At 45.5% G+C, this 26,302-nt stretch overlaps 1 protein-coding gene and 1 pseudogene across 1 annotated transcript in view; one reads left to right on the forward strand and one right to left on the reverse strand.

Moving 5' to 3' along the window:
• Window positions 1-17,346: 17,346 nt before the first annotated feature.
• On the reverse strand, window positions 17,347-19,889 carry LOC137228429 (bcl-2-like protein 13 pseudogene; annotated as a pseudogene).
• A 937-nt stretch (window positions 19,890-20,826) lies between these two features.
• Window positions 20,827-26,302, forward strand: part of LOC137228232 (uncharacterized) — a 47,557-nt gene continuing 42,081 nt past the window's right edge. Inside the window, exons 1-2 of the mRNA XM_067745375.1 lie at window positions 20,827-20,902; window positions 21,960-22,303. Of these exons, the coding sequence (XP_067601476.1) occupies window positions 20,838-20,902; window positions 21,960-22,303 (409 nt within the window). The 5' untranslated portion in view covers window positions 20,827-20,837. The remainder of the gene's footprint in view (window positions 20,903-21,959; window positions 22,304-26,302) is intronic.

Below are 26,302 nucleotides of genomic sequence, written 5' to 3' on the forward strand. Positions count from 1 at the left end.
AGCAAGAACCACATTTCTCTAATTACTCAGCCACAGACCCATGCTGACTGGATTGTTAATTCATCACTTTGGAGATAACTGTCACGAGGAAATAAAAACCTCATAAGTCAACTTAACAAAGGGCCAAACACAAGGACATTTATTAAATATGAGAAGGATTTAGACATGAGGAGAGTGTGCTGCTTGGCAGACAGAATGAGCTGATCATGACCCAAATTGGCCGTTTCAGTTTTGAAAATGGGTTTGAATTCCTGCGCTCCTGTCTCACCATTTATCAAGTGAGGACGCCACTCATCGAAGCACTACCCCCCTTTGAGGCTTTCACAGAGGAGATGTGTCATGCGAAAAGCACAGCCGTGGGAATCTGAGTCCGCACCCCAATATCCTCTTCTGAAACGCAGGCAGAGTATTATTCACTTGATAGGATGACGTGAGGACCTAGTGAGACAATGCATGGATGGAGTCTGGAATGTTATAAGTACCTGGTCACTGTGTTCCTTTCCTTTCCTTTTCCTCTGTCCATTCTCACTGACTTGCTAGGTGTTCCAGGGTCTTCCCTAGCTGTTCTGTCCTCCCCATCCTGCAAAGCCCTGCACCAAGTGGCTTTTCCTTTTCAATGAACGTCTGCTCCACGTGAGTCACGTGCATGCGTGGAGGATGCATGCTCTCAACAAGTATGTGGTGAGCTCCTGCACTGCTGCAGGCGTGGCCTTCTCTCTTTGGCCGGATCAGCAGTTTCCCGTGCTCTGGGGCATTACCCTAAACTTCTCTGTCGCCCTACAGCACCTAGCATTCAGTAACGTCTAATCAGGAAGTATGAATGGGATTGCATTGCTTGACTGACTCAGATTTTATATAAGGTACCCAAAATGTTTGGGTAAATATTTTAAAAGTGATTCGGCACATCAGTGATGCCAGTGTCAATCACAAGCACCAGGGCTACATGGACGGTTTGTGAAAGAAGGAAGAAGCCAGTTTTCAATCTGGTCTCATGAAATGATACCCATTTCATGATCTTCCAACGCTCTCTTTTTTTTCCCAGTGTAATTAAGTGTTTCTCAAAAAAAATCTCCTTTGTGTTTCTGAGGTTTGAAATCCAGTTCCTTGAGGTTTACACAAAAGCCCCATATAGTAATTCTTCTTTCAGGTGAAGTGTTGGATAAATGTTTTTGTGTAATTGAAGAACCAGTATATCTGGTTTTGAACATATATTGTGAACTTTGATGCAAAATAATATATAAATGGTTGACTTAATGGTTGAATATATTTTATAAACTTTAACCTAAAAAGTAAATGTGAGTTTTAAAATCTATTGGTTGGCTAAAAAGTTTGGGTTTTTCCGTAACATCTTACAGAAAAACCCGAACAAAATTTTTGGCCAACCCAATATTTCCAGGTGTTACGATTTTGCAAATTTTGTTTATTAACCGAAAAGCTTTGTGTTTTCCACTAACCTGATGAAAAAGGCAAAAAAGCAATCCTGGCATTGTACTAACATTTAATAATCATTATATAACAGGTATATTTCATGGAGAAACAGGTCTTGTCCCTTGGCAATTTTTAAATTTACTCTTCAATCCCTAGATATTTAATTTCCAGTTTTCCATGTTCTGTTCACACATGAATGATTAAGAATGAACACCACCAAAGGCCACTTCAGAACATTTAATGGTGCCTAGCCCTTAGGTAGCAGGATACAGAGGGATGAGCTTCCAGCCAACCCAAATAAGTAATCGAGTGACTTTCTGTGAAGTGAGGGGAATGATTTCTGAAAGCAAGATCTGGGGAGATGGACACCAGCAAATCCCTGTTGGGGAACAAAGAGCTGAGACCAAGTTGGAGAGGAAGAATAACTAGGAAAAGTAGTGCAGTGATTCAAACCCAGGTGCCATTAGTCATTTCAGTTTTTTTTTTTTTTCGGTACGCGGGCCTCTCACTGTTGTGGCCTCTCCCGTTGCGGAGCACAGGCTCACGGGCCCAGCCGCTCCGCGGCATGTGGGATCTTCCCAGACCGGGGCACGAACCCGTGTCCCCTGCCTCGGCAGGTGGGCTCTCAACCACCGTGCCACCAGGGAAGCCCCCATTTCAGTATTTTTAAAGTTTATTTATTTTACTGAAGTATGGTTGATTTACAATGTTGTGTTAATTTCTGCTGTACAGCAAAATGACTCAGTTCTATATATTCTTTTTTGTATTCTTTTCCATTATGGCTTATCCCAGGATAGTGAATATAGTTCCCTGTGCTACCATTCTATATATACTAGTTTGCATCTGCTAACCCCAAACTCCCAGCCCACCCCTCCCCCCGCCCCCCTTCTCCTTGACAACCACAAGTCTGTTTTCTATGTTTGTGAGTCTGTTTCTGTTTCATAGATAAGTTAATTTGTGTCATATTTTAGATTCCACATATAAGTGATATCACATCGTATTTGTCTTTCTCTTTCTGACTTACTTCACTTAGTATGATCATCTCTAGGTCCATCCGTGTTGCTGTAAATGGCATTATTACATTCTTTTTTATGGCTGAGTAGTATTCCATTGTATGTATGTACCACATCTTCTTTATCCATTCCTCTGTCGATGAACACTTAGGTTGCATCCATGTCTTGGCTATTGTGAATTGTGCTGCTATGCATATAGGGGTGTGTGTATCATTGAATTATAGTTTTCTCTGGATATATGCCCAGGAGTGGGATTGCTGGATCATAAGGCCACTCTATTTTTAGTTTTTTGAGGAACCTCCATACTGTTCTCCATAGTGGCTGCACCAGTTTACATTCTCACCAACAGTGTAGGAGGGTTCCCTTTTCTCTACACCCCCTCCAACATTTGTTAGTTGTAGACTTTTTAAGGATGGCCGTTCTGACTGGTGTGAGGTAGTACCTCATTGCAGTTTTGGGTTTTTTTAAATAAATTTATTTATTTATTTATTTACTTATTTTTGACTGCGTTGGGTCTTCATCGCTGCACGCAGGCTTTCTCTAGTTGCGGTGAGCAGGGACTACTCTTCGTTGCAGTGCGTGGGCTTCTCATTGTGGTGGCTTCTCTTGTTGCGGAGCACGGGCTCTAGGCATACAGGCTTCAGTAGTTGTGGCACATGGGCTCAGTAGTTGTGGCTCATGGGCTCTAGAGTGCAGGCTCAGTAGTTGTGGCACACAAGCTTAGTTGCTCTGCGGCATGTAGGATCTTCCCGGACCGGGGCTTGAACCTGTGTGCCCTGCATCGGCAGGCGATTCTTAACCACTGTGCCACCAGGCAAGTCCCCCTCATTGTAGTTTTAATTTGCCTTTCTCTAATGATTCGCAATGTTGAGCATCTTTTCATGTGCCTGTTGGCCATCTGTATGTCTTCTTTGGAGAAATGTCTTCTTAGGTCTTCTGCCCATTTTTTGATTGGATTGTTTTTGTTGTTGTTCTTAAGTTGTATGAGCTGTGTGTTTATTTTGAAAATTAAGCGCTTGTCACTTGCATTATTTGCAAATATTTTCTCCCATTCTGTAGGTTGTCTTTTAATTTTGTTTATGGTTTCCTTTGCTGTGCAAAAGTTTGTAAGTTTGATCAAGTCTCATTTGTATATTTTTGCTTTTATGTTTTTATTTTTGATATGTACAACACTGCTATATTTAAAATAGATAACCAACAAGGACCTACTGTGTAGCATGAGAAGCTCTGCTCAGTAAGTACTCTGTAATAACCTGAATGGGAAAAGAATTTGAAAAAGAAGATACATGTATATGTATAACTGAATCACTTTGCTGTATACCTGAAACTAACACAACATTGTTAATCAACTCTACTCCAATATAAAATAAAAATTAAAAAAATAATATGTACAGTCAAGCCCCATTAATATTAATACAAATATCTTAGCATACATTTGTATTCTTATTATATATAATATTTGAATGAATGCATGGAAATTTTTCAAAATATATTTGTTATTGACGTATAAGTGAGATATAACATTGTGCTAGTTTAAGGTATACAATTTGTTGATTTGATACTTTTATATGTTGCAACAAGATTACCACCATAGCTTTAGCTAACACCTCTACCACGTCACATCACTTCTTTTTTGTGGTGAGAACATTTAAGGTCTACTCTCTTGGCAACTTTGAAAGTATATATGCAGTGTTGTTGACTATAATCACAAGGCTGAGCATTAGATCTCCAGAACTTACTCATCTTCTAATTGCGAGTTTATAACCTCTCTCCAACCTCTCTCCAATTCCTCTACCCCCAGCTCCTGGTATCTACCATTCTACTCTGTTTCTACAAGTTCACCTTTTTTAGATTCTCACATATAAGTGAGATTATACAGTGTTTTTCTTTCTCTCTCTGACTTATTTCACTTAGCATAATACCCTCAAGGTCTGTCCATGTTGTTGCAAATGGCAGGATTTCCTTCTTTTTCGTGGCTGAATAATATTCCATTCCTATATGTATATCATGGTATCATTGTCCATTCATCCACTGAGGGTCATTTAGGTTGCTTCCATGTCTTGGCTATTGTGGATAATGCTGCAATAAACATGGGAGTGCAGATATCTTTTTTTTCTTCTTCTTTGGTCGAGCTGTACAGCTTGCAGTTCTCTGACTGTGTATGAAACCCGGGCCATGGCAGTGAAAGCCTGGAATTCTAACCACTAGGCCACCAGGGAACTCCCAGATATCTTTTTTTTTTAACAGCAGGCTCTTATTAGTTATCTATTTTATACATATTACTGTATATATGTCAATCCCAATCTCCCAATTCATCCCACCACCACCACACTGCCATGTTTCCCCCTTGATGTCAATATTATAGTCCTCTACTTTTCTGTTTCCTGCCCTGCAAACCAGTTCATCTGTACCATTTTTCTAGGTTCCACATATATGCGTTAACATACGATATTTGTTTTTCTCTTTCTGATTTACTTCACTCTGTATGACAGTCTCTAGATCCGTCCATGTCTCTACAAATGACCTAATTTCATTCCTTTTTATGGCTGAATAATATTCCGTTGTATATATGTACCACATTTTCTTCATCCATTAGTCTGTCAGTGGGCATTTAGGTTGCTTCCATGTCCTGGCTATTGTAAATAGTGCTGCAGTGAACATTGGCGTGAATGTGTCTTTTTGAATTATGATTTTCTCTGGGTATATGCCCAGTAGTGGGATTGCTGGGTCATATGGTCATTCTATTTTTAGTTTTATAAGGAACGTCCATACTGTTCTCCATAGTGGGTGTATCAATTTACATTCCCACCAACAGTGCGAGAAGGTTCCCTTTTCTCCACACCCTCTCCAGCATTTGTTGTTTGTAGATTTTCTGATGATGCCCATTCTAACTGGTGTGAGATGATACCTCATTGTAGTTTTGATTTGCATTTCTCTAATAATTAGTGATGTTGAGCATCCTTTCATGTGCCTCTTGACCATCTGTATGTCTTCTTTGGAGAAATGTCTATTTAGGTCTTCTGCCCATTTTGGGATTGGGTTGTTTGTTTGTTTTTTTAATATTGAGCTGCATGAGCTGTTTATATATTTTGAGATTAATCCTTTGTCCGTTGATTCGTTTGCAGATATTTTCTCCCCTTCTGAGGGTTGCCTTTTCATCTTATTTGTAGTTTCCTTTGCTGTGCAAAAGATTTTAAGTTTCATTAGGTCCCATTTGTTTATTTTTGTTTTTATTTCCATTTCTCTAGGAGATGGATCAAAAAAGATCTTGCTGTGATTTATGTCAAAGAGTATTCTTCCTATGTTTTCCTCTAAGAGTTTTATAGTGTCCAGTCTTACATTTAGTTTTCTAATCTATTTTGAGTTTATTTTTGTGTATGGTTTTAGGGAGTATTCTAATTTCATTCTTTTACATGTAGCTGTCCAGTTTTCCCAGCACTTATTGAAGAGGCTGTCTTTTATCTATTGTATATTCTTGCCTCCGTTGTCATAGATTAGTTGACCATCGGTGCATGGGCTTATCTCTGGGCTTTCTATCCTGTTCCATTGATCTATATTTCTGTTTTTGTGCCAGTACCATATTGTCTTGATTACTGTAGCTTTGTAGTATAGTCTGAAGCCAGGGAGTCGGATTCCTCCAGCTCCGTTTTTTCCCCTGAAGACTGCTTTGGCTATTCGGGGTCTATTGTGTCTCCATACAAATTTTAAGATTTTTTGTTCGAGTCCTGTATAAATGCCATTGGTAATTTGATAGGGATTGCATTGAATCTGTAGATTGCTTTGGGTAGTATAGTCATTTTCACAATATTGATTCTTCCAATGCAAGAACATGGTATATCTCTCCATCTGTTTGTATCATCTTTAATTTCCTTCATCGGAGTCTTATAGTTTTCTGCATACAGGTCTTTTGTCTCCCTAGGTAGTTTTATTCCTAGGTATTTTATTCTTTTTCTTGCAGTGGTAAATGGGAGTGTTTCTTTAATTTCTCTTTCAGATTTCTCATCATTAGTGTATAGGAATACAAGAGATTTCTGTGCATTAATTTTATATCCTGCAACTTTACCAAATTCATTGATTAGCTCTAGTAGTTTTCTGGTGGCATCTTTAGGATTCTCTACATATAGTATCATGTCATCTGCAAACAGTGACAGTTTTAGTGCTTCTTTTCCAACTTGTATTCCTTTTATTTCTTTTTCTATTCTGATTGTTGTGGCTAGGACTTCCAAAACTATGTTGAAAAATAGTGGCGAGAGTGGACATCCTTGTATTGTTCCTGATCTTAGAGGAAATGCTTTCAGTTTTTCACCATTGAGAATGATGTTTGCTGTGGGTTTGTCGTATATGGCCTTCATTATGTCGAGGCAGGTTCCCTCTATGCTCCCTTTCTGGAGAGTTTTTATCATAAATGGGTGTTGAATTTTGTCAAAAGCTATCTCTGCATCTATTGAAATGATCATATGGTTTTTATTCTTCAATTTGTTAATATGGTGTATCACATTGATTGATTTGCGTATATTGAAGAATCCTTGCATCCCTGGGATAAATCCCACTTGATCATGGTATATGATCCTTTAAATGTGTTGTTGGATTCTGTTTGCTAGTATTTTCTTGAGAATTTTTGCATCTATATTCATCAGTGATACTGGTCTGTAGTTTTCTTTTTTTGTAGTATCTTTTTCTGGTTTTGGTATTAGGGTGATGGTAGCATCATAGAATGAGTTTGGGTGTGTTCCTTCCTCTGCAATTTTTTGGAAGAGTTTGAGAAGGATGGGTATTAGCTCTTCTCTAAATGTTTGATAGAATTCACCTGTGAAGCCATCTGTTCCTGGACTTTTGTTTGTTGGAATATTTTTAATCACTTTCATTACTTATGATTGGTCTGTTCATATTTTCTATTTCTTCCTAGTTCAGTCTTGGAAGGTTATACCTTTCTAAGAATTTGTCCATTTCTTCCAGGTTGTTCATTTTATTGGCATAGAGTTGCTTATAGTAGTCTCTTAGGATGCTTTGTATTTCTGTGGTGTCTGTTGTAACTTCTCCTTTTTCATTTCTAATTTTATTGATTTGAGTCTTCTCCCTCTTTTTCTTGATGAGTCTGGCTAATGGTTTATCAATTTTATTTATCTTCTCAAAGAACCAGCTTTTAGTTTTATTGATCTTTGCTATTGTTTTCTTTGTTTTTGTTTCATTTATTTCTGCTCTGATCTTTATGGTTTCTTTCCTTCTACGAACTTTCGGTGTTGTTCTTCTTTCTCTCTTTCCTTTAGGTGTAAGGTTAGATGGTTTATTTGAGATGTTTCTTGTTTCTTGAGGTAGGTTTGTATTGCTATAAACTTCCCTCTTAGAACTGTTTTTGCAGCATCCCGTAGGTTTTGGATCGTCGTGTTTTCATTGTCATTTGTCTCTAGGTATTTTTTGATTTCCTCTTTGATTTCTTCAGTGATCTCTTGGTTATTTAGTAACGTATTGTTTAGCCTCTGTGTGTTTGTGTTTTTTACATTTTTTCCCTGTAAATGATACCTAATCTCATAGCGTTGTGGTCCGAAAAGATGCTTGATATGATTTCAATTTTCTTAAATTTACTGAGGCTTGATTTGTGACCGAAGATGTGATCTGTCCTGGAGAATGTTCCGTGCGCACTTGAGAAGAAAGTGTAATCTGCTGTTTTTGGATGGAATGTCCTATAAATATCAATTAAACCTATCTGGTCTGTTGTGTTATTTAAAGCTTGTGTTTCCTTTTTAATTTTCTGTCTGGATGATCTGTCTATTGGTGAAAGTGAGGTGTTAAAGTCCCCCACTATTATTGTGTTACTGTCAGTTTCCTCTTTTATAGCTGTTAACAATTGCTTTATGTATTAAGGTGCTCCTATGTTGGGTGCATATATGTTTATAATTGTTATATCTTCTTGGATTGATCCCTTGATCATTATTTAGTGTCCTTCCTTGTCACTTGTAGCATTCTTTATTTTAAAGTCTGTTTTATCTGATATGAGTATTGCTACTCCGGCTTTCTTTGGATTTCCATTTACATGGAATATCTTTTTCCATCCCCTAACTTTCAGTCTATATGTGTCCCTAGGTCTGAAGTGGGTCTCTTGTAGACAGCATATATATGGGTCTTGTTTTTGTATCCATTCAGCGAGCCTGTGTCTTTTGGTTGTAGCATTTAATCCATTCAGGTTTAAGGTAATTATCGATAAGTATGTTCCTATTACCATTTTATTATTGTTTTGGGTTTGTTTTTGTAGGTCCTTTTCTTCTCTTGTGTTTCCAATTAGAGAAGTTCCTTTAGCATTTGTTTTAGAGCTGGTTTGGTGGTGCTGAATCCTCTTAGCTTTTGCTTGTCTGTAAAGCTTTTGATTTTTCTATTGAGTCTGAATGAGATCCTTGCTGAGTAGAGTAATCTTGGCTGTAGGTTCTTCTTTTTCATCACTTTAAGTATGTCTTGCCACTCCCTTCTGGCTTGTAGAGTTTCAGCTGAGAAATCAGCTCTTAACCTTATGGGAGTTCCCTTGTATATTATTTGTCATTTTTCACTTGCTGCTTTCAATAATTTTTCTTTGTCTTTAATTTTTGCCAATTTGGTTAGTATGTGTCTCGATGTGTTTCTCCTTGGGTTTATCCTGTGTGGGACTCTGTGGCTTGGGTGGCTATTTCCTTTCCCTTGTTAGGGACGTTTTCAACTATAATCTCTTCAAATATTTTCTCTGGTCCTTTCTCTCTCTCTTCTCCTTCTGGGACCCCTATAATGCGAATTTTGATGTATTTAATGTTGTCCCAGAGGTCTCTTAGGCTGTCTTCATTTCTTTTGATTGTTTTTTCTTTATTCTGTTCCATAGCAGTGAATTCCACCATTCTGTCTTCCAGGTCACGTGTCCGTTCTTCTGCCTCAGTTATTCTGCTATTGATTCATTCTAGTTTATTTTTCATTTCAGTTATTGTATTGTTCATCTCTGTTTGTTCTTTAATTCTTCTAAATGTTTGTTAAACATTTCTTGCATCTTCTCAATCTTTGCCTCCATTCTTTTTCCGAGGTCCTGCCTCATCTTCACTGTCATTATTCTGAATTCCTTTTCTGGAAGGTTGCCTATCTCCACTCATTTAGTTGTTTTTCTGGGATTTTATCTTGTTCCTTCATCTGGTACATAGCCCTCTGCCTTTTCATCTTGTCTATCTTTCTGTGAATGTGGTTTTTGTTCCACAGGCTGTAGGGTTGTAGTTCTTCTTGCTTCTGCTGTCTGCCCTCTGGTGGGTGAGGCTATGTAAGAGGCTTGTGCAAGCTTCCTGGTGGGTGGGACTGGTGGTAGGTAGAGGTGGGTGTTGCTCTGGTGGGCAGAGCTCAGTAAAACTTTAATCCACTTGTCTGCTGATGGGTGGGGCTGGGTTCCCTCCCTGTTGGTTGTTTGGCCTGAGGCGACCCAACACTGGAGCCTACCTGGGCTCTTTGGTGGGGCTAATGGCGGACTCTGGGAGGGCTCTTGCCAAGGAGTACTTCCCAGAACTTCTGCTGCCAGTGTCCTTGTCCTCACAGTGAGACACAGCCACCACCACCCCCTCCCTCTGCAGGAGACCCTCCAACACTAGCAGGTAGGTCTGGTTCAGTCTCCCCTGGGGTCACGGCTCCTTCCCCTGGGTCCCCATGTGCACACTACTTTGTGTGTGCCCTCCAAGAGAGGAGTCTCTGTTTCTCCCAGTCCTGTCAAAGTCCTGCAGTCAAATCCCACTAGCCTTCAAAGTCTGTTTCTCTAGGAATTCCTCCTCCCGTTGCCGGGCCTCCGGGTTGGGAAGCCTGACATGGAGCTCAGAACCTTCACTCCAGTGGGTGGACTTCTGTGGTATAAGTGTTCTCCAGTCTGTGAGTCACCCAGGCAGCAGTTATGGGGTTTGATTCTATTGTGATTGTGCCCCTCCTACCCTCTCAGTGTGGCTTCTCCTTTGTCTCTGGATGTGGGGTATCCTCCTTGGTGAGTCCCAGTGTCTTCCTGTCGATGACGGCTAAGCAGTTAGTTGTAATTCCAGTGCTCTCGCAAGAGGGAGTGAGAGCACGTCCTTCTACTCCGCCATCTTGAACCAGTCTCCTCAGTGTGAGGCCAGTGTGGTGCGGTAGATTTAAAAGGGTTTAGCTCCAATCTATTTTTATTTTTTGATGGCCAATTCATTACCATCCTCAGGACAAATAAAATAAGGAGTTTTCCCTTAAGTTTGGGGAGTTTTTTGGATTTTGTTTGTGCTATGAGGCAAGGCCAAATATTGAATAATTGGTTGCAAACTAAAAATCTACTATGTAGGGCTTCCCTGGTGGTGCAGTGGTTGAGAGTCCGCCTGCTGTTGCAGGGGACATGGGTTCGTGCCCCGGTCTGGGAGGATCCCACGTGCCGCGGAGCAACTGGGCCCGTGAGCCATGGCCGCTGAGCCCGCGCGTCCAGAGCCTGTGCTCCGCAACGGGAGAGGCCACAACAGTGAGAGGCCAGCGTACTGCAAAAAAAAAAAAAAAAAATCTACTATGTAGACCTAGAGAATAAATGGCTCTATATCCCACAAAATCTTGAATCTGGGAGACACGCACACGTATGTGTGTGGCATATATGTGTGTACACAGAGCACAGAACGTGTGCTGTAAAAATCTGCAGTCTTGTACCATGGGCAGGTCTCGATTCCACAGTTAAAAAACCAATGTAAAGGTTTGTGATACAGCATTGTAAAGCAATTATACTCCAGTAAAGATGGTTAGAAAAAAAGACAAATTTGTGAGAATTCGAGCAGATCCAACAGAAACAAACCTCAAATTGCTCAATAAACCGAAAGCATTTGAGTTTCCCACATAAAAAAGAAACCTATCTAAAAATGGGCCAAACATTAAAACATCACAAACCTCGCACAGAAGCAGTCTGCTGTAAGGAAGAGTCCGCATATGAGACCATGTGAAAACTGACACCTCCAGAAGCCAAGCCCCTTAGAGCAGCCAGAGAGGCTGTGCAATTAGTATGTCTAAAGTTCCTGAGGGACCGTAACAGTTAACGTTTATTTAATGCTTGATTTGTAAAAGTATAATTGCTGACATCAATGGAGAGCTTAAATGACTCAGATAGACTTACAGAAATTAACGAGAATTCAGCACAAAACAATGAAGTTATAAAAGGTATGAAAAAGTTTAATAGAGTATGGAACTTAAAAGATATATATATACATGTACATGGAGAGAGAGAGAGAGCTCTTTTTAATTTTGAGTTTCAGAAGAAAAAGGTCTCCAAATTGAGGAAAGACATAAGTCCTCAGAGTTAAAGGGCTCTCTAAGTACAGTATAAGTAAATAAAAGACAAACAGAAGTGAAACGACAGCACATCATGGATCAAGAGAAAACCTTAAAAGTAACAAAGCAAAGCATAAAACCAGATCACCTGCAAAGGTGTGACAGTTGCCATCAGCAACATGCATGATATCTCCAAAGTCCTAATGCTCTGGACCCAGATGAGACAGCATTCAAGAGTCAGAGTGCGTAATAAACCTTTTCAGAGAAACAAAGTCAAAGAACAACAGATCCTTACAGAAAGAATTGAAAGACAAAGAAAACCGAACCAAGAAGGAAGGAATGAGGGGAAGGGAAGTGAGTGAGGAAGGTGGTGAACATAAAGTAAATGAGAGTAAGGATTTTCTTTAAAAAAAAAAAATGGAAAAGACAGTTAAAAGGAGATGCACCTAAAATGCTGGGCACGAAAAATGTGAAAAACAGCACAGGGAAAGTAGAATTAAAACATCATAAGTTTTCAAGAATGGTAGAGACATCACTTTGGACTTTGATATGTCAATTATGCATGTTAAAAATTTAAAGGGTACCATAAAAAATAGAATGTACAAAATCAGAACTTAATAGGGAAAAGAAAGAATAAAGAGAAGTCAGGAAAGAAGCAGGAAGAAGCTGCCCAAAAGAAAAAGGAGTGGGAAAATGAAAACACAGTAGTAGCACAACTAAAACCAGATGCAGCAGTGTCGTATATGGACATGATGGATAAATGAAGCAGTCCGAAGTCAGAACTTTTTATAGGGATTTTTTTAATCAGCTATATGCTAAAAGACACAAGTTAGAAACATATGAACCCAGAATGGTCAAGGACAAACTGATGGAGAAAGATACACTAGGCTTCTCCACGAAATCAGCCAAGCTAAAGGCTGCAGGTACCGCTGGTGCTCAGGACAGACAGAGCACAAGGACAGGGGCAGGGACTGTCTTGGACACCCAGGCTGGGTCATCTGATCAAGGATGTGATGATCAAGTTCCCGGAGGAGATCCCTCTCGTTTCCTTCCTTGACTCCTTCTGGGCCCATTTCTTGAGGATGAGGCACTAAGGGTCGCACTCTTCCAGAGCAATGAAAGAGGTGACCAAAAACCACCTCTGAGTTACCGTGGGCTGCTGGGAACCACATGGCGCGTTGGTCAAGATTTGAACGCTCACAGGAAGTGGCAACTGCCGTTCCTGTGTCATCACCTGGGCAAGGCATCCCTGACCTCTTGGAGGCAAGACTGCAGGGGAAGCAGCCCTCTCCCTCCTGGCAAGGGGGTTGGGCGCTGCGCCTCTGTGCCTGTGCCTCCCACCCCTCCCCCGGAGCGCAGGGTCCCCGTCCCTCTGCTCAGCTGTTCAGTGGTATGCTGCCCACCTGGGTGCCTCGGCTGAAGCTGCCTGATGCCATCTCCAGAGCACTGCTCTCTGACTCAGTGTCCCCGTTGGGAGTCTCCTGATCCTTCAAGGTCCACACCTGATCTCACTGCAGAGCACTCAGGACTCTGCTGTGGCCACCACAGTGGTCTCATAGCGGCAAAAACAAAGTGAATTAAACCTAAGGAGAAAAAACTAGCTATACCAAGCAAATGTTAAACAACATAGACTTTTAGACTAAAAAAAAAAATTAATAGAAAAGAAGAGATTAATAACATAATGATTAGAAAGGAAAATTTCACCAGGAAGATGGAATCCTGGACCTGTGTACCTCTAAGACGTAGGTTCAAATTTTTCAAAGCAAAGATTGACAGGTTTACAAAGAGAAACTGACAAATCCATAGTCTCATAGAAATTTTATACACCCCTCTCAGCAACAGATAACAAAAGCGATCAATAAAGTATCTGATAGATAAGAACCGCAAAACATTCCGCTAACAACTCCCAAATAATCCCCTGTGGAGAGCAGACTACGTTCTGCCTTACGAAGAGGTTTCCTGGGAGAAAACTAAAAAACCACGGGATTCCACAGGGACCAGCCAATGAGGCCAGTTGCCCTTGTGCCTGAGAAAAAGGCAGGACTAGAAACAACCTAGGGGCTTAGGAAACAACGGTGGAGGGAAAGCCCAGAGCCCAGACTGATGCTGTGAAGAACAGCGACCACAGCACTTCCGAAGGCGGGTATCGAGAGGGTGGCCCAGACTTCAGGGAACGAAGCCTCCAGACCCTCAGTGGAGCAGACAGCTCAGGGGAAGGCACTGGGCCTCCAGCTGCCCGGTCATGTCTGCTATAAGTTTGTTTAGAAAGGCTATACTGGGTGATCCGGACGGTCGGGCCAAGCTCTGCTTGGTTATCTGGGCAGAGCAACCTTTGCAGATCGGACTGAAGGTTCTTCCTGGGAACGAGAGACTTGTACCAGGTGGAGATTTGAGTTCTCAACACACACTGGCCTCCCTCTTTCCTTTCACCCCCAGCCAAACCCCTCGAATGCCTCCCTTTATAGCCAGGAAGTGGCTGCTAGGCTGTAGAACGGGCTCTAAAGAGATGCTGAAATAATTAACTCAGCTGGGTTCACTCTGCAGTTAAGCATCCCCAGGCCGCAGGGAGGTACATACCGCAGGATTTCAGAGGGAAGGTAGGGAGGACTGCGGTTTGGAGGCCCTCCCCCTCTGCACACGCACTGTGTGTCTCCAAAGTCGGGTTGCAGGAAATGAGGGCAGAGAGATTAAACAACTGGTTTGGCCAGGGAACTGCACAGTGGAGATGAGAACTCCAGGCTCCCCAAGCCACTGCCGCTGTGTTACGCTGCTGCCTTACTTCCTGTTTTTCCACTCAAGCTAATCATGACATGAAATATTTGAAAACCAGTTACCAGGCTGAAGAATGCAGTATTCAGGTGGTGAAGGGCGTTATTTACAAAGAGCCAGGAGAACGCGGTCTATCCGTGAAACATCCATCCCCTGCATGTAAAAGAGATGAGAACTACAGCTATTGGGGTGAATATCCTACTTTGTGTTGCGTTTGGCTGACAGTTTGATCACAGCTAGACCTGTTTGGAGTGAGGGATGCTAAAGCTCTCTTTGTTTTTTGGTGTTAACTTTTCAACAAAACTCACCACTTAAAATAGCAAGAAATGAATCAATCCATCAATCAACCAATCCAGAACCTATATGTTTTTGCCCCAGTCTTAAAATATGTATTTATTTATAATTTGAACAGCATGCAGTGGAAATAAGGTGCTTTCTAAGAACTAAAGCATTTTATTCTTCTTGTAAATAGCTAAGCTAGAAACATTCATTACAGCAAATGGCTTGTTCTGCCATGTACTCATTCGTCATGTGTTCTTTTGTGATGTTGGTTCATTTTTTTTTTATGCTCTACAGCAGGGATTGGTAAACTTTCTCTGTCAAGGGCCAGATAGAACATACTTTCAGCTTTATGATCCAGGCTCTCCCTGTGCGATGACTCACCTCTGCCTCTATAACAAGAGGGCAGCCCTGGGAGGGAGGTAAGCAAGGGAGAACAGCTGGACTTGGCCCCAGGCTGCAGGTGCTGGGTCCCTGCTGGGCAGCGAAAACCGTGCTGTGTGGCCAGCAGAGTTTGCGGGCGAAATGTCCAGCCTATACTTGGTGCAACTAAACATCCTTCATCTGTGCTCTTCATAACCTAACGTACTTGGATGCCTGTCTCACCAAGGAGAGGATAAGCCTGTTGGATGACGGGACAGTACCTCATGATCGGATATTCTCCCGAACTTCACACCAGAAAACATGTCCCAGAGGAAAGAGCGTGGGTTTGACTTTATCCCTTCCCCCATGCCCACCCCTTTGGTAACCACAAGTTTGTTTTCTTTGTCTGTGAGTCTGTCTGTTTTGTAAGTAAGTTCACTTGTATCATTTTTTTTTACATTCCACGGATAAGTGATAACATATGATGTTTGCTTTCTCTGTTTGACTTACTTCACTCAGTATGATCATCTCTAGGTCAATCCATGTTGCTGCAAATGGCATTCTTTCAACCTTTTTATGGCTGAGCAATATTCCATTGTATATATGTACCACATCTTCTTCATCCATTCCTCTGTCGATGGACATTTATGTTGATTTACATTCATGTTGTTGTATTGAATACAACAGATCTTTAGAATGTTTTCATCTGGCAAGACTAAAACCCTGCCACCATTAAACAATACCCCCTTACCCTCCTCCAGCACCATTCTTCCTGTCCTTATGAATTTGACTTACTTAGGTAAGTGGACTCATACAGTATTTGTTTTATTGTGGCTGGCTTATTTCAATTTGCATGATGTCCACAAGGTTCATCCTTTTTGCAGCATGTGACAAGGTTTCTTTCTTTTTTAAGGCCAGATAATATTCCTTTGTATGTAGAGACCACGTTTTGTTTATCCATTCTTCTATCCCATTCATCCATCCACGGACACTTAGGTTGCTTTCACCTTTTGGCCATTGTAAATGATGCTGCTATAAACACGGGTGTACAAATATCTCTTCAAGACTGTGCTTTCAATTCTTTTGGGTATATACTCAGAAGCAGAACTGCTGAATTATATGATCATTCTGGGTTTTTTTGTTGTTGTTGTTTTTTGGTGATCGGGATAGGTAAAGTAATTTTATTACAAATTTCAGGGTTTAAAAAGTAACCTGTTACATTTACTAGGATAATCTGAGATGACCTGTCTCAAGCACATGTGTCCCGTCAGTGACACTGACCTCAGGCATGAAGAGATGCTCTCCCCCGTGAGGCATGCGGTCAGTGGATGAGGCTACGCTGAGTCTCCACGGGCACATGCTGACCGTGATCATCATGGTTTGTCACTCTGGCATTTGGGCTGTGATGAGCTCAGTGTAAGCTTCGGTTATGGAATTCTGAAAGCCAAGCTAGAGAACCTCAAGGGCAGCCTCTCTTTCCTGCTTTTTACTTCAATGATGTTTAGGAGGCTTTGTGTACTGAATGAGAGATGATTCACTGGCCTGTAAGCCCACGTGTGGAAACCGTTATCACCTGGCAAGAGACCGCTGAGGAGCGGCCTGACTGGGAAGAAGGCTGAGGCCAGAACCTGCGAATCACCCTAGTCCAGGTCACGGACAGCGATGCCCAGCAAGAGAGACGCTGCCGGCTGGCGAGTCCCCGTCGGCTCAAGGGTGCCCACAGACAAAAGGGCTGCGAGCAACCTCGATAGGCCAGCTAAGCCACCCTCCAGCTTCCAAACGCGGAGACAAACTTGCCCCGCGGTCACGGGCAGGGGCCCCGGGTCTCTTCCGTCTTGTACGTTTAAAGACTAAAGGCAGCATCTTTACAAGGGGAACTGCGGGAAGCATTGGGAGAGCCCTCTCCACAGGGCCTCGGGGCACCCTGGGGCGAGGCGGCTGAGACCCGGCAGAGCACCTGGGCTGCGGGACTGAGGGTGGGAAGAACAGAGGAGCTGAGAGACCCCAGGCAGGAGTGCGCCAGCAGCCGAGGGGCCCACAGCCACGCCCTCCTGCCTGGGGTCTGCCCCCCAGGCCCCCCCACGGGGACCCTCTCGCTCTGAGACTGTGGCTCTCACGGGACGACGTTGTCCCCGGGGGACGTTTGGCAACACGGGGAGACACGTGGGGTGGGGCTGTCACCACTGGGGAAGGCGCTACGGGGCTGGTGGGCGGAGGCTGTGCACCCTACAGGGCACAGGCGCCCAGGCCCGGGGCCTCCAATCAGACCACCGCGCGCAGCCTCCAGCTCAAGCCCTAACACGTGGGTCGGCCCCCTGCCCTGCGGACCCAAGTCCTCCTGACCCCGGAGTGTCCAAGGGATGTCCAGCCAGCTCCTGGTCGCTCCAGTCCGGTCGACACGACTAAAACCTTACGCCTTTTTGTCTTCTCTCTCCGAAAAATCTACTTCCTTCTCAGAGCCAGTGCCACCCCAACTGCCACCTCCAGGATGGCAACGGCAGCTGCCCCTCCGCCGAGCGGGAGGGACTTGCCCTCGGGCGGCGGGCCAGCTTTGTCGTGGCCACCGGACAGGGCCCCGCCCGCGGGCCACCTGCTCTCCGCCCGCCCGGCGGGGCTGCTGGGGGCTCCACCGGGGGCTCTGCTCCCGTTCGGCAGCTTCGGACGCGGCCTCTTCTGCCTCTTTTTCAGCAAGTTCCGTGGACAGAGATGTCGTGGGGCCGGCTGTCTGGCCGGCCGACCCCTCGGGGCCAGTCTTCCCGGCCGCCGCCTCCGCGCCCTCAGGAACCCCTGCTTCTCCACGTGCGCGAGGTCCAAGGTGGAGGATTTGCTCGCTCTTCTCTCCGGTCCCGTTGCTGTCCAAGCTCTCGATTTCTTAGGGTCCACTGCGACCTGCTGCCAGGACTCGGGATCCGGGGATGCCCACCGGTGGGTTCTAGGTGCGCCAGCTCTGGCTGCTGGACGGCGACACGGGGAAGCCCTCGGCCCGCCAGGGCGCCCTCGCGGGCGTCGGAGCCTCAGCGGGGCTGGCGAACGTGGAGCCGCCCCTGGGCTGGACGTGGATGTCGTTGCTGTCCCCCGTGGCGCCGCGGGGCACTGCTCGTCTTCCTCCGCGGACTCCAGGTTAAAGGAGATTAAAGGCAGTGCCCTAGCCACCCTGCTGCCTGATGCACTCGGCGGCGTGGTCCTCCGGGAGAGTTGCACCAAACTGCAGCGATGCGCTGCAAGGCTCTTGAGCTCACCTTGTCAACCCCGAGAGTATTGATCGTAGCAAAATCGGAGGCACCAACGTCTTATTCCGGCCGCTGGCGTGAACTGCGGTCTCCAGTGTACATTCCCGACGTGCCTGGTACGCCCCTGGCGTGTGTGCTCCCTGCAGCTCTGCTTGCCTGCAGCGGTCCCTTCACTTCCTTTCCTGAACTGTCTGCCGCGGCTGTGCGCCGCGGAGTCCTCACGGGGGTCTGTCTACCAGGCTGAAGAGCTTTAGCATCCGGCGGAGGGGCGTCTGCAAGGCCCCACGCAGAGGCGCCCTCGACTCCTGCGACGCCTTCTCCCCAGGTGGGCCAAGCGGTCCTCTGCGGAACTGTCGGGGTTTGTGGGGCTGAACACGGGCTAAGAGTGCCGGGTGAAGCCTGTGCTGGCGAAGGCTTCAGAAATTTCTTCGTCCAGGGATTTTAGCTCTTCAATTTCAGTTTTACCTTTTAATAAAATGTCTTGATCCAGAGATTGTGAAGCCATATCTTGTCGAACCCGTTGGCGTGAGGAAAGATGTTGCTCCCACAGCTCCTCCTGAGAGAGGACTCCCACGTAGCTGAGGACGACACACCTTGTTTCCTAGTGAGCCCCCAGAGGCACATGGGAGAGGACGCCATGGGGTCGGCTGGCAGAGCTCCGGAACGGTCTGCTTGCAGATGTGTAAAACCTGGCCCGGGCCCCTGCCCCCGAAGAGGTGAAAGGCGCAGCGGCGGCAGATGACTCTGTTTTTAATTTCTTTTTAAGGCGCCACCCTGCTGTTTTCCACAGCAGCTGCACCGCTTCGTACTCCTACCAGCAGTGTGCGGTGGTGCCTGTGTCGCCACATCCTCCCCAGCACTTGCTGTTTTCTGGGGGTTTGTTTTGTTTTTGTTTTTTGACAGCACCTTCCTAGTGGGTATGGGGTGGTATCCCACTGTGGTTTTGATTTGCATTTTCCTAATGAACAGTGATGTTGAGCATCTTTCCACGTGCTTGTTGGGAGTAGCACAGATTCTATTTAAGCTCGTTTGTTTGATTATAACCTTTTAACTCTTTGGACATTGAGCACATGGGCCTCCAACTGAAATCTTGCCTTGAACCCTGCAAACGTTAGGGGCAGACCTGAGTCCAACCCATCCCAAAGCCTTTTACCACCTAGTTAGGTATGGATTGACCCTTTAAAATATTGAGGACAGCAGCATTAGACAGAGACTGCTGATTCTATTAAAGAATTTTGTTTTAGCTGAAGAAGAGAAAACTAAGAAGGGTCTACCTTATCCAGCACCTTGTGTAAGGCGTGCAGGTCCCACACCTCCAAGTGCAGTGCCTAAACCAGCAGGTCAGCATCCCCGAGGGAGTGGTAGACACACAGATGCTCTAGCCCCACTCCAGGTAGACTAACCGTGAGCTGTCCGAGCTTTGACGTTTGAGACGCACTGCTCTGTGTGTGTTCATGAGGGTACCAGGAAGACTAGAAGCAAACAACTTGAGCAACACCATCAGTGACCTTACTGAGCACTCACTGTGCACCAAGAACTGCACGATGCTTTTCATGTATTGTCATAACAGGTAAACACTTTACAGAAAACTGAGGCTTAGAAATGTTACTTGCCCCACGTCATGGCTAGTAAGCAGTGGAGCCAGGATTTAAACCCAGGCAGTCTGAAAATAGAATCTGATGAACTTCACATACCATTTCATCTCGTAAAGGAACCAGAGGATTAAAGGGAACAGATAAATAATGACGGAATAAATAAATGAACCGTCATAAATGGAAATCTTAAGTTCAGGAGTTAATCGCTGCGGGCTGGCGTGGCTTTTTCCCCAGTTCTGAAGCTTCCTCCTAAGTGGAGAACAGAGGGGACCCCTGGTCTGTGGTGGAGCCCAGGCACTTCCGAGGCCCTGGACCTCCAGCGCCCACCCCCCTCCAGAGAGCTCGGGCTCAGCAGCGCCCCCTGCAGGAAGGTTCGGAGGCAGGTCAGGCTGCGTGGCCGGTCTGTCCCTGTGGGTTCGGGGTTCCGAAGCCCACTCTTCACAGACAGACCAGCTGATGTTTGGAGCTCCCGCCTGCCTTACTCTTCCTCACATTCCTCTGTCGTTTCAGGACTTGGTCTGAGAAGGGAGGGTGCATTTTTTCAGGCTCCCTCACACTTCAGCATGCACCATTTAAATCATTTGTTTATTTTAAATAATATTTTTTATTTGTTGGTACCTGCTTCTGCTCATTTTCAAAAAGGACTTCCCCAACAGAAAAAAGAATTTAAGTTTTGCAGCAAATATAGGTACATATAATATTTATGTTAATATTTATTTTTAATATATGTTTAAATAATATTGATCCTGTAATATTTTATTTTAAATAATAGTTCAAATAAGTCAGTGTTTAATGTAACATAAATACTTATGTAATATAATCTAAAGAGTTTCACGAAATTTCAAAATATTAAAGCTCACTAAACCAGTGACTCAACTGTGTTTCTCCACAAGGCTCTTCCAAGGACGATGCTCAAGAAAGGATACCAGCGTCCGGTCACAGGGCCAGGTCCCCCGGCTCCCTTCAGCTTAAGGTAAGTTGCCACACATGGTGGTAACTCATATCTACTCCCATCCACACGAGGAATTTGGGTGCTTTTGAAGATGATGTAACAGGTACTGCCTGTCATTTTGGTGTGTAAATTACCTATGGAACATGGGCTTGAAGGGCTGATACAAACTTAAAACCAGTTTATTTGGGCTGTACCTGCTTCGCAATCCAGTGATGGGGGAGGCTTGTTCCATGGTCATGACTGCAGTTCTCAGGGTGTCTCAAGTGTATGGAACAGAGGTTCCAGCCCCAGCGTTTGATGGTAGGAAGCAAGCAAGCAGTGATGAAGACAGCATTCCAGGCTTTATTTGTTTGCTTACTGACCATTGAGATGAAAGGGCATGATGGAGCTAGTATTTCTTCCAGCTGAAGTGAGCACAAGCCAGGTACCTTTCAATACCTGAAGCGCTGGGAGGGTGTCAGTTTGGTTGGAACAATGGTCGTCAAACCCTGAGGGTCCCAGAGCCGAGAGCAGAGGTCACACTGCCAAGAAGGAAACGTTGAAAGGAGGCATTGAAAGGATCGGTGAGAACACCCTGCATGGCTTTATTTTTCTCCCGGGTGTTACAGAGGCGAGAAAGTTGGGTCTGAGAGAATGGAACGTCCTGGTGCCCATGGAGGCTGCGATGTGCTGTGTAGCATCAGAGACACAATCTCACTGCAGTCTTGAGATGTCAGGGGAGAAACTTCATTTGATCCTGCTAAGCTTACAGAGTACAGATGGAGAGAAAGACTCAAAGTAAGCAATGAACAGGAAGGGGGAAAGCCTCTGAAGGATCCTCCTTATAGATAATCAAGTTGGGGGAGCGGGGGATACCTCTCACTGTAGCTGAATTCCCTGGACACACTTAGTCCCAGACCACTCAGAATGCTCTGGGCCACAGTCCCTTTCAGACAAGCCACCAGCAATGGCTGAGAAAGACAGACTAATCCCCATATTCGCCGGGGTGGAGGTAACGAGCAAGATCAGTCGGCCTGAGGGAGGATGCATCAAAGGTAAATGGTTTTCGGAATAGCCGTGCCCTGTTCCCTTTGTCCAGCTCCAGGCTGACAGCGCCCCGTCAACCTCCAGTCATTGTTCCATCTGTGAGCGCTGCTTCTGGCAGAGACCTGTTCCCCGGCAACAGTGCTTCCTGCTTACTGAGCACCCTGGCACTTCTCGCCACCTTGTTTCAGCTTCATCACGCTCTGCAAGGTAGGTTTTATGTCCATGCAAGAAATGAAGGCAGTGAGCCCCTGAGAGCTTTGGAAAGTGACGGCAGACACAGGAGAAGAGCCCAGGTCGAAGCCCAAGGCTGTGGATGCCAAAGCTCGTGCACCTTCACCTCCTGCTTTGCTGTCCGTCACAGGGCGAGGCGGACCTCGGACAGGACGTGTGACCCAGGTGAGTGCCTATCAGCTAACCATTGATCCTTCAAAAGAGAATTGCAGTCTCAAATTATGAAAATTGTGTGAGGAACACCTGAGTAGACCGCCTTTGTGAAATGTATATAACTTGGGGAGAACGAAGACGAAGGAACGGGTTTTCTCGTCTTGAGCAGAATCAGGCCAATAACTTGATTTCCTTCCCAGAGGGTTTCCATCACTTCCCTCGCCCAGAGCAGAGCCATCTCCCACCCTCTGGCCGCAGAAGGGTCCCCAGCCCAGGTCAACCAGCTGCCTTGATAGAACCTGCTCTACTGAGTTTCTGCTGGTCCTCAGTTTCCCCAGAATTTCCATTCCTAAAGGGCTTTGGGGCAGCAGTCTTAACTGAAAGAGGCCGCTGAAACTCCAGTGTTACAGCATTTTGCATAAAATGGAGGAAGCGTGATCGTCTACATCAAAGGAGGGTGGGAGCCCCAGACCTCCCCGCTGGAGGCCTCTGCTCTCACCTCTGCTCCCCTTCCTCTGCTCACTGCTCTGTGTCCTCCCTGGGGGCCCCTTTTCCTCTTGTCCAGCTGTTTACGCTCTCAGACTTAAGAAGTCAAAGGAAAATGAGGTCAGAGTTCACGAGCACCTCCAGGGTCCACCGCGGCCCCAGCTCTGTTTTTTTTTCTGGAAAACAGATGGCTCAGCCGGTGGTGATGGACAAAACCTCAAAGAAGGGGTCTGCGTTGCCTGTGCGTCTCCACCCACTCTGCAGGGGGGTCTTAAGTTTCAATCATTGCTGATCTACATGATTTTATTATCAGGCTGTCGTGGACACAGGCTAAGGGCACTCAGACTGTGCTCCCGGCTCCCCCCGGCGGCCGCCTCCTGTCCCCTTTGGCTCGTGCAGGAGGAGGGGTGAGGCTGGTCCAGAACCCCCTGCACCACCGCCACTGTGGCAGGGCTGAGCCGCCACCTCCTAGCAGCCCTGCAGCCTCGGACAAGCACTGAGCCTCCAGGCCTCGGTGACCCTGGCGTCAGGGGGGGGCATTCATCTCAGAGATGGGAGTTGTGAGGAATCCTGCAAGGTGCTCAGCTCAGCACGGGCTCCATCTGTGACCGTCTCCTGTTTCTCCCAAACGGCCATGTTCGAATGTCTCTGCTGCCAAGAGGCCTGAGAGTCATGGTGTCCGGATTTAATACACGCTGACACCATCTGGGAAAGGGTTAAAGCCTGAGCTTGTTTCCGCAGCTGACCTCTGCCGGGACCCCGCAGAGATGCAGGCTCCTGGGGGCCAGCCTCACGCAGATGAACATCTTCAGTTCCATCCGCATCATTCAGTTCCATCCGCATCATCCAGCCCCATGCAGGCCCTTCTCCCACCTGCTTGACCCTGACGTCCCTCTGTGCGAGGGCGAAGTTCTTCATCCTTTAATTGGAGATCATGCTTCAATCGTAAAGTTCCCCTCTCTGCGCCCCCCCTCTGCCCTCTGCCCTCTGCCCCAGCACTGTGAACCCAGATGGCCATTTCCTTTTTCCTAAAACGAGCCTCATGCCCACTGTTGTAAGTGCGGGGCAGGTAGAAGGCTCAGGGGTGGGGCTGTGTGCTGAGCATCCTTATCTGAGTGTTTAGACACAGCTGGCAGATCCCTGTTCCCTGTTGCCCCTTCTAAGAGAGAGCAGGGGAGGGTCCTTCTCTCGCCTTGGCCCAGGTAACCCCACTGGCACATGAGCAATGCGCATGACCCCACAGGAACAGAAGCAAGGGGACCAGCCATGCCTGGTCCTACGAGGAAGCTCGGAAGAGAGGCTGACGATTGTGTACAGGCGGTACAAGGACGAAAATGCTGTCTCCGTGGAAGGTCCCAGATTTTCTCCAGGCCAAGCCTGAAGGTCTCTTTGTTAGTGAGTCCGTAGTGATCAAAGCAGAGATTAAAGGCAGAAGGACCCTGAGGCTGGCTCCACGGAGTGAGCAGGGGGCCCCAGGCCGGGGAGGGTGGGGACACAGCACCGGGCTCCAGTCAGAGGGGCAGACACGCCTGTTCCCGGTGAGCGCAGCAATCTGCGCGGGTTCCAGGCCCCTCCTCTCTCTGAACCTCTAGCAGGTCGCCTTGGTAGGGTGCGAAGAATCTCGGTTTCCCCGCAAAAGCCAGGGGAGTTGGGGATGGAGGTGAGCAGTTTAAAGACATTCAGGAACCAGAACAACCGGGGGAATATTATGTATTTTTCTGGACAGCTTTTAAAGAGGGTTTCACCTCGTGGTAAAACTGCAGACGCCATCTGGACAGGCAATGAGCCTGAAACGCAGTGGAGGGGATTTGGTTCTGCACCTTCACACGGGGCAGAGCTCCTTGTGTCCACTTTTTTTTGGGCGGGGGGCGGCGGGAGGGCTGTGAAGAAATGCATGCTGCACAGGTAAAGGAATGTCCGGCATTAAATAACGGGAGAAAGTGATGATTCTGGAGCCCCTGCCGGTACAGTACAAAGTTGATCACCAGGCCCTGGGGCAGAGCGGCCTCTAATTTTAGCCGCTGCCACTTGTTCCTTCACTGCCCCCACCCCCCCGACCCCTGCCGCAACTTCCCCCACAGTGAAGATTGCAAGGAACAGCTGTTTTGGGTTTAGAAACCCTCTATCCTGCTTATCAGATCTACTTTGCCATTGGTTAAGACTAATACATGCGATGTCAAGGTTTATCTTTTAATAAAAAGTACAGTTAAATTCATTTTTTCTTCCAATTTTAATAAGATCCTTTGAGATGACTTTTGTTTGGTAAAACCACACTGGGAATCACTGATCGAGTGTGTGTGTTGACTTCTTTTCTAAGTTTCTTCTTCTGGAGAAAGTTTGTTTCAGAGGATCATGGATATAGTTCTGCAATCCCTCATCCACAGTTGGAAAACCCAAACAGCTCTGAAAACAGGAAGTGTTTGGTAACACAGTTGGCAGCAAAGCCTGACCTGACCTGAATGCTTTCAAAGTCAAAACCTGACCTGAGTTGCATGAGCCTGTTTTAGTTTATCCCACAAGTGGTGTAAATGCAAAGACGCTTTTCTGGAGAAACGTTAAGGTGCTTTATTCCACAGTGTTGCCCTAGACCCCATTTTTACATGCTATGTGGTATATTACTGTCCTAAAATCTGAAAGAAATCTGAATTCTGAAACACGTCTGGCCTCACGAGTTTCAGATTAGGAATTGTGGTTCTGTAGATATTTGTTAAATAAATGACCGAACGTCCTGAGGGCTTCACGAGGGCATGTTTATTCTGCTCACCCAGGCCAGCTCTGCAGCGATGGCTCTAGCCTTTCTGTCACCTCATCAGACCTGCATCTGTGGGCCTGAGGTGCCCACAGCTTCCTCTGTTTCCTTTGTGGTGTGAGGGGATGAGTGGAGGTTTCACCACATCACCTGCTCGACCACTTGCCCCTCCCTTCAACCACCAAATATGTGTTAAGTGTCGCCACCGTGCGCTATGTGAGCACAGAAAGGCAAAGAAGAGTGAGACTCAGGCTCTGACCTCTCACGACTCCTGTTCGTACAGAGAACAGATCGGTGGTTGCCAGAGGTTGGGAGGGGCATGGGCAGTGCAGAAGGGGGTGAAGGGGGTCAAAAGGGACGCACTTGCAGTTATACAATAACTAAGTCCTGGGAAGTACAGCATGTGACTACAGTTAATAATACTGTGTTGCATATTTGAGAGTTGCTGAGAGTAGACTGTAAAAGTTCTCATCACAAGAAAAAAAATATTATAACTGTGGATGCTGATGGATGATAACTTACTGTGGTGACCGTTTAGCAATATATACAGATAGCAAATCACTGTGTCATACACCTGAAACTAATATAATGTTATATGTCGATTACACCTCAATAAAAATAAAATTTTAAAAGAAAGTAAAATATTAAAAGAAAGTAATTTTTTTAAAATTTAAAATTTAAAAAAGAATTTAATTTAAAATTTAAAAAAAATTTAAAAAAGAAAGTAAAAAAAATTTTAAAAAAAATTTAAAAGTAAAAAAAATTTAAAAAAAAAT

The sequence above is a fragment of the Pseudorca crassidens genome, chromosome 7 (assembly GCF_039906515.1).
Source record: "Pseudorca crassidens isolate mPseCra1 chromosome 7, mPseCra1.hap1, whole genome shotgun sequence".
NCBI lineage: Eukaryota > Metazoa > Chordata > Mammalia > Artiodactyla > Delphinidae > Pseudorca > Pseudorca crassidens.